This window comes from Centroberyx gerrardi, chromosome 3, assembly GCF_048128805.1.
Source record: "Centroberyx gerrardi isolate f3 chromosome 3, fCenGer3.hap1.cur.20231027, whole genome shotgun sequence".
Classification (NCBI taxonomy): Eukaryota; Metazoa; Chordata; class Actinopteri; order Beryciformes; family Berycidae; genus Centroberyx; species Centroberyx gerrardi.
In genome coordinates this window covers 489,803-503,750 of record NC_135999.1, presented here as the reverse complement: position 1 = coordinate 503,750, position 13,948 = coordinate 489,803, and the positions used below count along the sequence as shown (strand labels likewise).

Here is a 13,948-nt window from a genome sequence, read left to right as displayed (position 1 = left end):
ACAGATGCTGCCCGTCGTCAGAGGCAGCAGCTCTGACCTGCGTCGTCAGAGTTGAACAATTGAAATCATTTTTCAGTTATCATGTTACTTTGATGACTTGATAACTGAATTCCCCTTCATAGTAATCGATTAAGTCCACAAAAGACAACTGAAATCATATGCTATTATGGTATGTTTTTTTTTTTTTTTTCAGTCAGAGCTGAGGTGTCAGTAATTAGGTCAGGGGTATGATCTAGAAAAATGTAAGGCTCTGATATAAATACATAAATAAACCTACAGGTCAGACCCCTACATTTTTCACAGATAGGAAATATGGGCTGTATAGAAAATATGAATGGGTCCTCTTGGGGTTCACATCGATCTACTATAAAACCTTGTTGGGTTCAACTGAAGTCAAAGCGCAGTAACTGCATGAGTAATGAAACTAAGAAAATTACATTGCATCTCCTGCTTCAACAATGTAGATACAAAACTGGACTATATACCACTGAATTACATTTAGAGGTATAAGTTTTGTTGATATGAAAGTTAAACCTGGTCATGGGATTTGACTTTTAAAACACACAATAAACCAGTTTGACTTTGTTGGACAGAAATGTGTCAACAAAGTCTAAACCCAGACTTTGTCGACCACACACTGATATTTCCTGATGAGAGGAATAAAATCAAATTAGACTTTGTTCTTCCCTGAGACTGTAGATTCATGATTTATGTCTTCTCTCTCTCTCTCTCACACACACAGTATCAGTTCAGTAGTCTACTTTCTCTTATCGGCGTGGCGCAGCAGTTTATTTCCACCATGAAAAGGTATTGTACAAACACTTTTCATTACAGTTTATAGTGTTTTATTCTTCAACCTGTTAATTCTTACTGTTGATTGATTTAACTGTAATAAGACGATCATACAGAAGAAGCCTCTGTTTGTGATCAGGAGGGTGAAACTCTGTTTCGGTTGGAAACATAAAACACTTTGCGACAGTTTGTGAACACATCAGTGTTTGAGTGTTAACGTTAACGTCCTGAACATGTAAATAGTTGTAATGTTTTGAATCTGTTTTAATCAGAGCAGGAAGGCTCTTTAGTTCACTGTAGATGATGAGGTTAAATTTCACCATTTGATAGACTCTGCCACAGACTTCAGATTGGACTTTGATCCTGATGTTATTTTATATCAGCTGTTTGATCATGTTATTCAGGTCAAGACCTGTATTTATCAAAATTATATTGATACGTAATCTGATCATCTTTCCATCCAGTTAATAAAAGCAGGAGTGATGAAATACATGCTGCTTAATGCACTTCATAGACTTTCACTGTATTCTAACATGTTTCTACAACACATACTTTTAAAGGTTTATTCCACTAAAACACTGCTGCTCCTACTACTGCTTTGTAAACATTTAAAGGCACATTCCACTTAAACACTACTTACTTTTAAAGGTATACTCCACTAAAGCACTATGACTAGTACTACCACTACTCATATTTTTAAAGGTGTACTGCACTGAAACACTATTTCAACTACAAACCAGCTAGAACATAACGTTCCCTACAAGTTCCGAGAATGTTACAGGAGAAACGTTTTGACAGCAATGTTCACAGAACATTTTGAGGATGTTTATTATTTCAAAGAACGTTTCGGCAATGTTACATGTTAACAAAATTGCCAGCTGGGAAGTCAAACTTTTAAGGTATATTCTGCTAGAACTCTGTCACTACTACACTGTTTTTAAGATACTTTTATTGCTACATATTGATCTATGGAGTTGAATGTAGGAGAGTCAGAAGTGAAATCTGGTGGTCAAATTATAAACAATTTTAAAAGATTAACTTAGTTAATAAATTCAGTTGTTTAACTCTCATGGTGATGCAAGCACACTTAAAAAAATATTCAGAACATTTTAACTTTTCTAGTTATTATTATTCTTTCACTCACTTTTTAGAACATAAATGCAGCTTGTATCGGTGAAGCTAGCAACGCCATTCAACCTTTCAAATACTCTCTGTATTACATTTACAGTTTGCTCTATTTTAGGTATTTCACTGACACTCTTATCCAGAGTGACTTCCTTCACTTATGAGAGTATCAGTAGAATAAGCTTCAATCACCCAAAATTACAAGCAAACAACATAAATGAGGGCAAAGGTCAGGGCCGCTGTGACCTTACAATATTCCTGTTAGCCTGGAACAATCATGTAAGAGAGAGTAGAATAAGAGTTAAGGAGAGAGAGAGGAGGATTTTATTTAGAGAGCAAATAGCATGAGGAGAGGAGAAATCACTCAGTGAGAAGAGGGAAACTTTATTATTATTATTATTATTATTATTATGGTGTGCTGATACTTGTTGTGTTCAGACCTACCTGGTAGTTTCTGGGTATCCACCTGCTGCTGTGGCTGCTTCACTAAAAAGTGAATTTCCTGCCTTAGTGTTCTTCTTCTCTGTCTACCAGGATCCAGCAGGAGAGACCAGACTCTCCTCAACCCAGCTGTGTGTCCATGAAGAGCGACCGGTCAAAGGAAGGCCTTATTGAGTTTAAAGATGAACACCATTCTTCTGAAAAGAAGTAAGTTGTTCCTAGCATTAAAATGTTAATGTATTCATGTTTTAACTATTACTTATGTAGAGAAGGTTTGCTGAGCATGCATGATCTTTATCAGCATCACTCTTCTTCACATACAGTAATATATTCACACCTGGGAGCTGCCCAGTATAACCAGTCTGTTACTGTTAGACACTGGGAGCTGCCCAGTATAACCAGTCTGTTGCTGTTAGACACTGGGAGCTGCCCAGTATAACCATACTTTTCTACTGGATCAATTTGGGTTTTCAGTTTCTTGTATAAAGGATCTTTGGAGGAAGTTGTGGAGGGAGGGAAGAGTGTTTCTCATTTTCTCTCCAGCAACTGTCAACCTGCTGGTCAAAAGCCGGTCTGTTTGACTGTTTTCTACCATCAGCTCTGCTTTGTCCATCCTGTGTTTCTATCAGGATCCAGCAGGACAGACCAGACTCTCCTGTACCCAGCTGTGTGTCCATGAAGAGTGACCGGTCTTTTGAACGTCTTATTGACTTCAAACATGGACACCACTCTATTGATAAAAGGTAGAAATGTAAAACTGGTGATGAAAGCAGATGGGTTTGTTGTCATCAGACTGTCAGTCATGAGACATAAAATTGGTCTGGCCCTTCATACTGTTAGACAGTAAACACTCCTGTGTGATGGTGAGGAGCTTTGATCCTCTGTGTTTTCCAATGTTCCCACAACACCCCGATGTTTTGTATTGTATGTCAATATAACACACAGTGAGTTAGCTGGAGCAGCTTCATATCAGCCTTCTCCAAAACAACTGGATGGAAACCATTTCTTCAGAGTTCCAAAAATGTAAAAAAATTACCATAAAATTACTCCAAACAGCAGAATCCAAGTGTTGTGAAGTCGAGCGGTCCAGTATTTGCCTCATTATCTCCCAGATTATCTCTTTTTCTGCACCGCGCCAACCGTCACAACAGTAGCAAGCAGATGCTGCTACTAAGTTGAATATTACTTGATACCCAAGATGTGACATTCTAACTCTGTTTAATTTCTAGGTGCCACACATATACAACAACCTTTAGCCAATAAACTTTGCAGCACAAAGTAGCTTTGTGCCACTTGGTTTCTAAAATAGTCAACAAAAAGCAACTTTTGTTTCAGAGTCCATTTTGTTATTTCTGTCTAAAAAGTATTTGAATACACGACAAGTTGTATTTATGACTGTAAAACTCAGAAGTACGAGCTGACGAGGAGCACCTGAAGGCAGCAGGACTCTCTGCAGGGCACCAGAGCTCTGAGACTGAAGATAATCTAGGAGATAATGAGGTGAATATTGGACTTTTGGACCCACAGTGCAGTTTGGATTCAGAACTCTTGGATTCTGCTGTTTGAAGTAATTTTCTGTCATTTTTTTTACCTTTTTGGACTCTAAAGAAACGCTCTCCATTCACTCCAGTTGTTTTGCAGAAGGCTGATATGAAGCTGTGCCAGCTAACTCACTGTGTGTTATATTGACATACAAACTTCACCAGTGTTTCAACTGACATGAGGGGAGGAGATGATGACAACAATTTCATTTGTGGGTGAACTATTCCTTTAAGTGTCCATAACTGTAGAACCATGAAACATTTGAATCCTGTGCTCTTATATGAATGAGCAAATTCAAATAAAGTATTTAAAGTGTGTGTGTGTGTGTGTGTGTGTGTGTGTGTGTGTGTGATAATATGATCTCATATGACCTATGATCTAATATCTGATGTTTTGTTTTTTCCCAGAGTGCACCAGGAGAGGTCAGAGGTTCCCAGCGGTCAGTCTGCCCAGGAGCATCAAACAGACCTGGACTCCATATTTAAGGTGTGTAAATGAACAACAACACCTTTTACTTCACCAACAAGTGAAATGCAAAACAAACATTCAGTCTCCATGCTGCACTCTTTAGACCAGCGGGCTTTCAGTCTATGATGGATCTGATGTTGTGTTCCATGATTTTAGTAAGAAAGTTTAATTTATATATTATTCTGTTCCAGCTGCTGGAGGAGAACATCGTCACCTTTGCGAAGAACGAGCTGAAAAGGTTCCAGAGGGCTCTGAGTCCAGATTACCCAGAATGCTTAGAGAGGCAGAGGGAGGATGAGGAGGTGGTGGACGGTGAGGAGGAAGAGCAGAGGAGGAGCAGAAAGGCTTTTCTGAAGATCACACTGCAGTTCCTGAGGAGAATGAAGCAGGAGGAGCTGGCTGACTCTCTGCAGAGCAGTAAGAGGCTTTTAACAGGTTTAACATGATGGAGAGGGGAGATGGTGGAAAATGGGAGATGGATTTCCAAACTCTGCTGTAAATCTAAACATTTACAGACGAGACAAACGAGATCTATTCATTTCAAGATTGAAAGGTAAATGAGCAAAATCCCTCTGGATAATCTGGTAAAATGATTAATTTGTTAATGTGAGTATAATATGCTGAACACAGTGGTGCACACTGGGAAAAACAAACAGCACCACACCAGTTGTCTTTCACACTGAGCTGCACACACAGTCAGGACCTGTTTGTCCACTCACCAGTGATGAGCTGAAGAGATGCCATGGAGTGGAGATATATATACATTTACCAGGAAATGTTCACATTTCTCATGTTTACTGAAACATCTGCTCATTGATGTTATTTGTTCTTTGTTCTTTCAGAAACTCTTGCTGCCATCTGCCAACGTAAACTCAAATCCAGTCTGGAGGAGAAGTTTCAGTGTTTGTTTGAGGGGATTGCTAAAGCAGGAAACCCAACACTTCTGAATCAGATCTACACAGAGCTTTACATCACAGAGGGAGGGAGTGGAGAGGTCAATGATGAACATGAGGTCAGACAGATTGAAACAGCATCCAGGAAACCAGCGAGACCAGAAACAACAATCAGATGTGAAGACATCTTTAAACCCTTACCTGGAAGAGAGAAACCAACCAGAACATTGATGACAAAGGGAGTGGCTGGCATTGGGAAAACAGTCTTAACACAGAAGTTCACTCTGGACTGGGCTGAAGACAAAGCCAACCAGGATATACAGTTCACATTTCCATTCACTTTCCGAGAGCTGAATCTGCTGAAAGGGAAAAAGTACAGCTTGGTGGAACTTCTTCATCTCTTCTTTACTGAGACCAGAGAAGCAGGAATCTGCAGGTTTGACAAGTTCCAGGTTGTGTTCATCTTTGACGGTCTGGATGAGTGTCGACTTCCTCTAGACTTCCAGAACAACGAGATCCGGACTGATGTTACAGAGTCAACCTCAGTGGATGTGCTGCTGACAAACCTCATCAAGGGGAAACTGCTTCCCTCTGCTCGCCTCTGGATAACCACACGACCTGCAGCGGCCAATCAGATCCCTCCTGAGTGCGTTGACATGGTGACAGAGGTGAGAGGCTTCACTGACCCACAGAAGGAGGAGTACTTCAGGAAGAGATTCAGAGATGAGGAGCAGGCCAGCAGAATCATCTTCCACATCAAGACTTCACGAAGCCTCCACATCATGTGCCACATCCCAGTCTTCTGCTGGATCACTGCTACAGTTCTGGACCATGTGTTGAAAACCAGTGAGAGAGGAGACCTGCCCAAGACCCTGACTGAGATGTACATCCACTTCCTGGTGGTTCAGTCCAAACAGCAGAACATCAAGTATCATGGGAGAGCTGAGACAGATCCACTCTGGACTACAGAGAGCAGGAAGATGATTCTCTCTCTGGGAAAACTGGCTTTTGAGCAGCTGGAGAAAGGCAACCTGATCTTCTATGAAGCCGACCTGACAGAGTGTGGCATTGATATCAGAGCAGCCTCAGTGTACTCAGGAGTGTTCACACAGATCTTTAAAGAGGAGCGTGGGCTGAACCAGGACCAGGTCTTCTGCTTTGTCCATCTGAGCATTCAGGAGTTTCTGGCTGCTGTTCATGTCATCGTCTCATTCATCGACTCTGGTGTCAATCTGCTGTCAGAAACTCAATCAAAATCTCGGTGGCCTGTGAAGGTAGGAGTCAAATCTAAACTAAAACACCTCTACCAGAGTGCTGTGGACGCGGCCTTACAGAGTCCAAATGGACACCTGGACTTGTTCCTCCGCTTCCTCCTGGGTCTTTCACTGCAGACCAATCAGACTCTCCTACGAGGTCTCCTGACACAGACAGGAAGTAGCTCACAGACCAATCAGGAAACAGTCCAGTACATCAAGGAGAAGATCAAGAAGAATCCCTCTCCAGAGAGAAGCATCAATCTGTTCCACTGTCTGAATGAGCTGAATGACCGTTCTCTAGTGGAGGAGATCCAACAGCACCTGAGATCAGGAAGTCTCTCCACAGCCAGACTCTCCCCTGCTCAGTGGTCGGCTCTGGTCTTCATCTTACTGTCATCAGAAGAAGAGCTGGATGTGTTTGACCTGAAGAAATACTCTGCTTCAGAGGAGGCTCTTCTGAGGCTGCTGCCAGTGGTCAAAGCCTCCAATACATCTGTGTAAGTGCATAGAAAACTGGATAGATTCAATATAGTTGTGAGGAGAGAAAGAAATATTTTCAATGTTGTTGTTTGTCTTCATCACTAATTCTCCTTCAGGCTGAGTGGCTGTCAGCTGTCAGAGAGAAGCTGTGAAGCTCTGGCCTCAGTTCTCAGCTCCCAGTCCTCTAGTCTGAGAGAGCTGGACCTGAGTAACAACGACCTGCAGGATTCAGGACTGAAGCTGCTCTCTGCTAGACTGGGGAGTCCACACTGTAGACTGGAGACTCTCAGGTCAGGATCACTGTTACTGTTCAACAGACCATTTAAATTCTGCTTTACATGCACATTAATGTCAGTGAAAATACCTGAACTCTCATTTTCCTGCTGATTTTTGAAACCAGCTGAGAAACCAACATTCAGCTCTACTTTCTATCCTCTGTGAGAATATTTCATTATTTCCTCTCCTCACTGCCTCTGTTGTTGAAACAGAAAATAAATTCAAATTGAGTCAAGAACTGAAATGAAAACACAAACCCCATCCTTGGGTCAACTGTTAATATTGGAGACAATTACAGTTTCTGCATTATCATAATTAATTTCAGAGCAGTGTACTAATGAGAAAATCCAACATGTAACTCTTTTTAAACAAGGAGTTTATACTGAGAGCTGGGATCTCTTTCTCAGAAAACCTGTACAAAATCATCAAGAGTAAACAATCAAACTATTAGTGCTGGGTGATATGGATGAAAATGTTATTACGATTAAAATTTTCATATCAGGTGATAGAGTTTTATCACAATATGTAAAATCACTGTTTCTGTCAAGTTTAAAGCGTCATCTTTTCTCCTGAATAAAAGTTGAATAGATGAGAATGTCAACTTTCATTTAAAACACTTCTTTATTGCTAGAATAAAACTAAATAAAACTAAAAATGAAAGTAAAAATAAATAAAAAATAAATAAATAAATAAAAGAGACAACAAGCGAAAGTGAAAATGTCAGACTTATTTTTCAACACTATAAGCCTTATACAATCTTTAAAAAGAATAACAAAACAAGCAGTGAAAGCCCGTTCTTCCGGTTCTTCCAGTATGACCTGAACGCAGCAGAAACCCAGCAGCCAGCACAGGGATGTAAAAGTGAACTGAGTGGACCGAACAGAGACAGAAACTCAAGACAAAGAATAAACTGAAATGAGTCTTTACTTCCAAAATGCCGGTGAACAAAACAGCAAAACAAAAATCCAACTTTTCTTGGTATCTCAAGTCAAACAACTGGAGAACTCCAAGACTGAGCAAAGAGCAACTGAGGGAAGCAACTTAAATATCAAACCAAGACACAGGACAGAGGACAGGTGAACACAGTAAACTAATGAAACACAGGTGGGAACAGTTGAACCATAATTATTGGCAGCAAGCGGTCCGGGTCATGAACAGTTCAGTGGAGCCATCTAGTGGTGAACCGGGGCTGTGACAAGTAAACAGGGAAGAGAGTGAGCAGCGCTAAGAAAGCGTCAAATGGACTATTATAACTGAAATGTCATGATAAGTGTTCAGTCACAACTATCTGAAGACGTTTAACTGCAGTGAGAGTGTTACTGTGTTTTAATCACTTTTTGGGTTCAACTGTTGGAGAGTGTGTTTGCTGTGTGTGTATGTGTGTGTGTGTGTGTGTGTGTGTGTGTGTGTGTGTGTGTGTGTGTGTGTGTGTGTGTGTTGGACAGCATAACTCCTGTTTAACTGAAGCTACGTAAAACTCTACAGTGAAGGAAGTGATGTAATGTTGAACTCAATCGCCATGACAGCAAAAACTAGGAAAACAAGGTCCAGGTTGAAAGTAACTGGAATTATACAGAGGAACTCTGCTGTGGTCGTTAGTGAAACTTATCAAGCTGCTTTTATTTTGAAATCAAGGAAAATTTAACTGAGACAATTATCAATATCGTTTTATCACCCAACAAACTATACATCACTGGAAGGAAATGTTATAATATGTATCTGTGTGTGTGTGTGTGTGTGTGTGTGTGTGTGTGTGTATATGTGTGTGTGTGTGTGTGTGTGTGTGTGTGTGTGTGTGTGTGTGTGTGTGTGTGTGTGTGTGTGTGTGTGTACAGGCTGGCAGGCTGTCTGCTCACAGAGGAAGGCTGTGCTTCTCTGGCCTCAGCTCTGAGCTCCAACCCCTCCCATCTGAGAGAGCTGGACCTGAGCTACAATCATCCAGGAGCCTCAGGAGTGAAGCTGCTCTCTGCTGGACTGGAGGATCCACACTGGAGACTGGACTCTCTCAGGTATGGAGAGGCAACGTCTGCTAGAAGGCTGAGAGTCACACACATTTTCTCTGTCACACTGAGAAGATGAGGAATACTGTTTAATGTTTAATGGAGGATATGAGTGGAAATCCTTCATATTGAAGGTTATTAAATGTCCATGTTTCCATCATCAAAGAGAATCTGCTGGTCTGACTTTGTTTATTCCCCAGTGTGGACCATGGTGGAGAGCAGAGGCTGAAACCAGGTGTGAGGAAGTGTAAGTGTGTATTTAGTTTGATTCATGAAAACAAAGCAACACACATTCAACTACTGAGATAGAAAGTCCATCTACACCACAGTATGTGACGTCCATTCATTCACATCCTACTGAGAATCAGGATGATGGCTGACATCATGTGACATCATCAAACTGCTGAGAAATTATTTATCAAACTGTCAATAAATCAATAAATAACCAGATCAGGCTCCTGTTTCACTTTCCTGGCTAACTCAGTTAACCGGATAAGTTTGTTGACAATTTGACATAAGTCCAGGATTTTCTGTTTCACAAAGCGAGTTAACAGTTTAGCCAGACTTGTTACCAGGGCAACAGAGCCTTAAGCCCAGACCTGCAAAAACTCAAAAAGTTAGCTGGATAGTCTGAACATATTTAAGGCAGAAATCACACAGCCAGCAGCAGAAATGAATGCAGCGTTTATAAGAGCGGCTCTTGAATTGATGAAGGAGCGATCATTATAAGGAGCATCTAGAAGGGAATGTGTTTTTACAGATAGACAAGATCCTTCAGTGCACGCAAAAAAATATCTTTATGAACGCTATCAATTTAGTCATAAGTGAATTATTTACCTGCAGCAATTAATAGGACGGCACATCATAAACTCCACAAAGTGAAGCTCAGCCTAACAGTCACAGCTGTGTTGGGCTTCACTTCTTCTTCAAGCACATTTTTATATCCACAGCATAAATATACAGCATCTCATAACCTTCAAGCAATATTGAGAGCAAAAGTGACAATTCTGATGCAAAGAATAATGTCCACTTACTTACAATAAATAAATAATAATTACAATAAAGAGGCGACCTGTTTGAAATATATTTTTATATCTTATATCTTTTCTTGCCACTGCCAGATGCCCGGGGAAGTCATTAAAAATAATATACCTTTTAATATTTCAGTTTGGTGACATTATTAGAAAGCACAAGAGTCCAAATATTATGGGCTTACAACCACTTTAAAATTGAGCAGAATTAAATCAGTCACACGCTTTAGTGAATAAAAGTCTTCTTATATATTTATATTCTCTGCCTCCTTCCTCCTTCCTGTTGGATTCTCTGGATAATATTGTTTTTTCTTCCGGTGAAAAAATGTAATTTGGTAAACTGAAACCACAAAGCAATATAAAGGTTACATTATGAGAATTAAAAAAAGGTGTCGCTTTGGTCAATTTCAATATGTGACGTCATCCTGCAGGTATCCTCGCCTCGCCTCGTGTCCATATAAGGAGTGTGATCCTGTTTTTGGCGTGCGATTCATCTCCCCTTTGTAGCAGAGCGGGAGTGCGCAGTTATCCAAGATGATTTAATGCGGGATTGACTAATCCAATCCCAATCCACGACTAAGCCTGAGCTCAATTGATTAGATAATTTGATACGGCATGCGTCCAATTATCCTGGATTGTTTAAGACAGGTACGTGAAACAGGACCCAGGTGTATTAGATCAGAAACTGTTTATATCAAACTCCCTCTATGTCTTTTATGTTGCTGAGCCGAACAAAATGAATTTCCATGTGTGTGGACAATAAAGGCATTCTATTCTATTCTATTCTATTCTATTCTGTTCTATTCTAAGCTGCTGCTGTATTGAGTCTTGTTCTCTCATCAGATGCCTGTGAACTCACTCTGGACCCAAACACAGCACACAGAAACCTCTTCCTGTCTGAAGACAACAGAAAGGTGACAGCAGTGAGAGAGGAGCAGCCATATCCTGATCACCCAGAGAGATTTGACCGCTGGTATCAGCTGCTGTGTAGAAATGGTCTGACTGGTCGCTGTTACTGGGAAGTCGAGTGGGAAGGATGGGTTGATATAGGAGTGACTTACAGAGGAATCAGAAGGAGAGGAGAGGGTGATAACTGCAGGCTTGGATGGAATGAAAAGTCCTGGAGTCTGTTCTGCTCTGATGAAGGTTACTCTTTCTGTCACAATGACAGAGAAACAGACATACGTTCCCTCTCCTCCTCTGTCTCTAACAGAGTAGCAGTGTATCTGGACTGGTCTGCTGGCTCTCTGTCCTTCTACAGAGTTTCCTCTGACACACTGATCCACATCCACACCTTCCACTCCACATTCACTGAACCACTCTATCCTGGGTTCTGGTCTGAGTCTGGTTCCTCAGTGTCTCTTGTCAGCTAGAGGAGGGAGAGAGAAACACTCACACTGCTGACTAAAGACAGCTGCTGAGATGATAGTTCACTCTGTACAGGATCACACACACACACACACACACACACACACACACAAAGAATATTAACATTTGTATTTTCATATAGGTTTACTGCTCATTTCGTTGTAAACAAACATGATCCATCAGTCACTGTAAAAGAGTGGATTGTATGTAAGATAAGATAAGGTAAGATAAGATAAGATAAGATAAGATAAGATAAGATAAGATAAGATAAGATGGCACTTTATTGATCGCTTTGGGGGAAATTCAGGGGTGTAAACAGTAGAGTTTGGTAGAAGACACTTGCTGTTAGGATGATTGACATATTGTTTGGTGATTGTCTGTTAGGACTCATAAACAATATAAGAAAAGAGAGCCTGATGACATCATCCTTGTGGGCGGTCCCTTGTAAACTGCTTTACAGATAAACAATAAAAACTATAATTCTCTTCATTGGGTCGTCGCTCCTCTATCCCCGAAGGTGAAGTTGGATCTATTCCAGACTCAGTTTGGTTTGAGTCGTCACTCTGGATGTGTGTGTGTGTGTGTGTGTGTGTGTGTGTGTGTGTGTGTGTGTGTGTGCGTGTGTGTGTGTGTGAACAGCATGGGTTCAGAGCCACAGGCTGGACTGATGAGATTTAAATATGAACTTACTCTTCTTTTCTTTCTGTGTTCACCCTCACATCTTTCCACAGGATTTAAAATTCAAACAGTTTCCTAAAGCAGCTTTGACAAAGTTTGAAAAGATCCAAACCAGCAGCATGAAAAGAAGTTTTGAAGAGGAAAAGGTTCTTTATTCTGATTCAGCAATTTTTTTATTTCAACAAATCAGAGGGTTCTTTGAGTCCCTGCTACCCAAACCAAAGAACCCAGTGTGGAACTTTAGGTGGAACCCAGAGTCAGTGTCAGACCCGGTCTGCAGGTTTTCACTCCAACTAAACACTACAGCAGCTCATTTCACTGAATAACAAGTATATGGGCTTTTCACACAGCACTTAGCTCAGGGCTAACCTGGGCTAACAGATGTTTCACACGGGCCAGTTACAGAAGTAAAGGAGTGTTAATGTGAAACATGCAGTGAACTGAGCGGAGACTTCCTGTTTCAGCAGCTTGGCAGACTGGAGCTGGAGCGGCAGATTCCTCCAGAGTTTTTACTAACAAGTAAACATTTCGTCCCTCAGAGATGATGCAGGCACTCCTTGGACCAATCAGTAACAAGTAAACCAACGTTGTAGCGCCCCCTCAGGCCAGTCAGTAACTTTGAAAATGCAGAGCAATGAGAGTATTGACCCATCATTCCTCAAAGGTTCGTCAAAACCTGATCAGTGGCGTCAGAGTTCCTCTGATTTCATCATGGAGGGAAACGAACCTCCAGCCAGACAGGAGGAGCTGACCTGAGTGGAACCTGCAGACTGTCGGCTCATCATGGCTGATGTGAGATCAGCTGTTGGTTCTGCTGGGAGAACTTCTGCTGTCTGTCTGGAGGTGGTGGGTCTAATTCAACCAATCATCTGGGAGAAGAACCACTTGATAACCCCAGTGACCAGAATCTGATTGATTTATAATGTCAGCTTGTTAGCTGGCTAACCATAGCACCTGGTCAGCTAACCATCACTGTCTTGTTAACACATCCGATTAGCACACTAGCTAACGTAGCTAGTAGCAGCTTGCGTTAGCATGTTCACATTAACATCAGTGTGTTTGCTGGCTAGTTAGCTAGCTAACAGTTTGTTCAGATTAACTGAGCTGACTCTTCTCATGGTACAACTCCATAAACTTAAACTACATTTCAATTCAAATGACAAATAAAACCATAAAACAACAGAAACACTTGAAGGATGAATGCCAATTTTATTGATCAAGGAACAGAAATATGACAAATGTTTCACTGTACATACAACCTGGAAACCAAGGTAAAAATAAATAGTGTACACAGCAACAAATTAATCGCGTGAAATGGATCAATAGTCTCAAACTGTTAGATTGAAGAAAAAATAAGTGTGATTATATGCTATAGTCATATTAGACACTGCGGATGAACTGGAGGAGATGAAACTAGCGGATCTGAGGAGGAAGTGCAGTTCGATGGCTATTTACAGACATTTTGTTTTTATACACATCCCATCGGAAGCTTGTAGCCGACCATCGCCTGGCCCGATAATTCATGTAGCATTTCACACAAATTTGTCTTGAGTTCACATTCTTCTTTTCATAACTTAAATAACTTTAGCAACAATTTA

At 40.9% G+C, this 13,948-nt stretch overlaps 1 protein-coding gene across 1 annotated transcript; it reads left to right on the top strand.

Annotated features, from left to right (window-relative positions):
• Positions 1-798: 798 nt before the first annotated feature.
• LOC144538506 (protein NLRC3-like) lies at positions 799-12,141 on the top strand. The gene is made up of 9 exons (XM_078282734.1): positions 799-807; positions 2,452-2,565; positions 4,308-4,386; positions 4,560-4,785; positions 5,211-7,014; positions 7,114-7,287; positions 9,109-9,282; positions 9,474-9,520; positions 11,148-12,141. Exons 1-9 carry the CDS (start codon positions 800-802, stop codon positions 11,675-11,677), a joined length of 3,156 nt encoding a protein of 1,051 aa, XP_078138860.1. The 5' UTR covers position 799; the 3' UTR covers positions 11,678-12,141.
• Positions 12,142-13,948: the final 1,807 nt, after the last annotated feature.

Bases quoted from the DNA above. Each gene is read 5' to 3' on its own strand.
- LOC144538506 (XM_078282734.1), top strand. The intron at 4,387-4,559 runs GTGTGTAAATGA...ATTCTGTTCCAG, and splicing joins ACCTGGACTCCATATTTAAG to CTGCTGGAGGAGAACATCGT. The intron at 4,786-5,210 runs GTAAGAGGCTTT...TTGTTCTTTCAG, and splicing joins GGCTGACTCTCTGCAGAGCA to AAACTCTTGCTGCCATCTGC.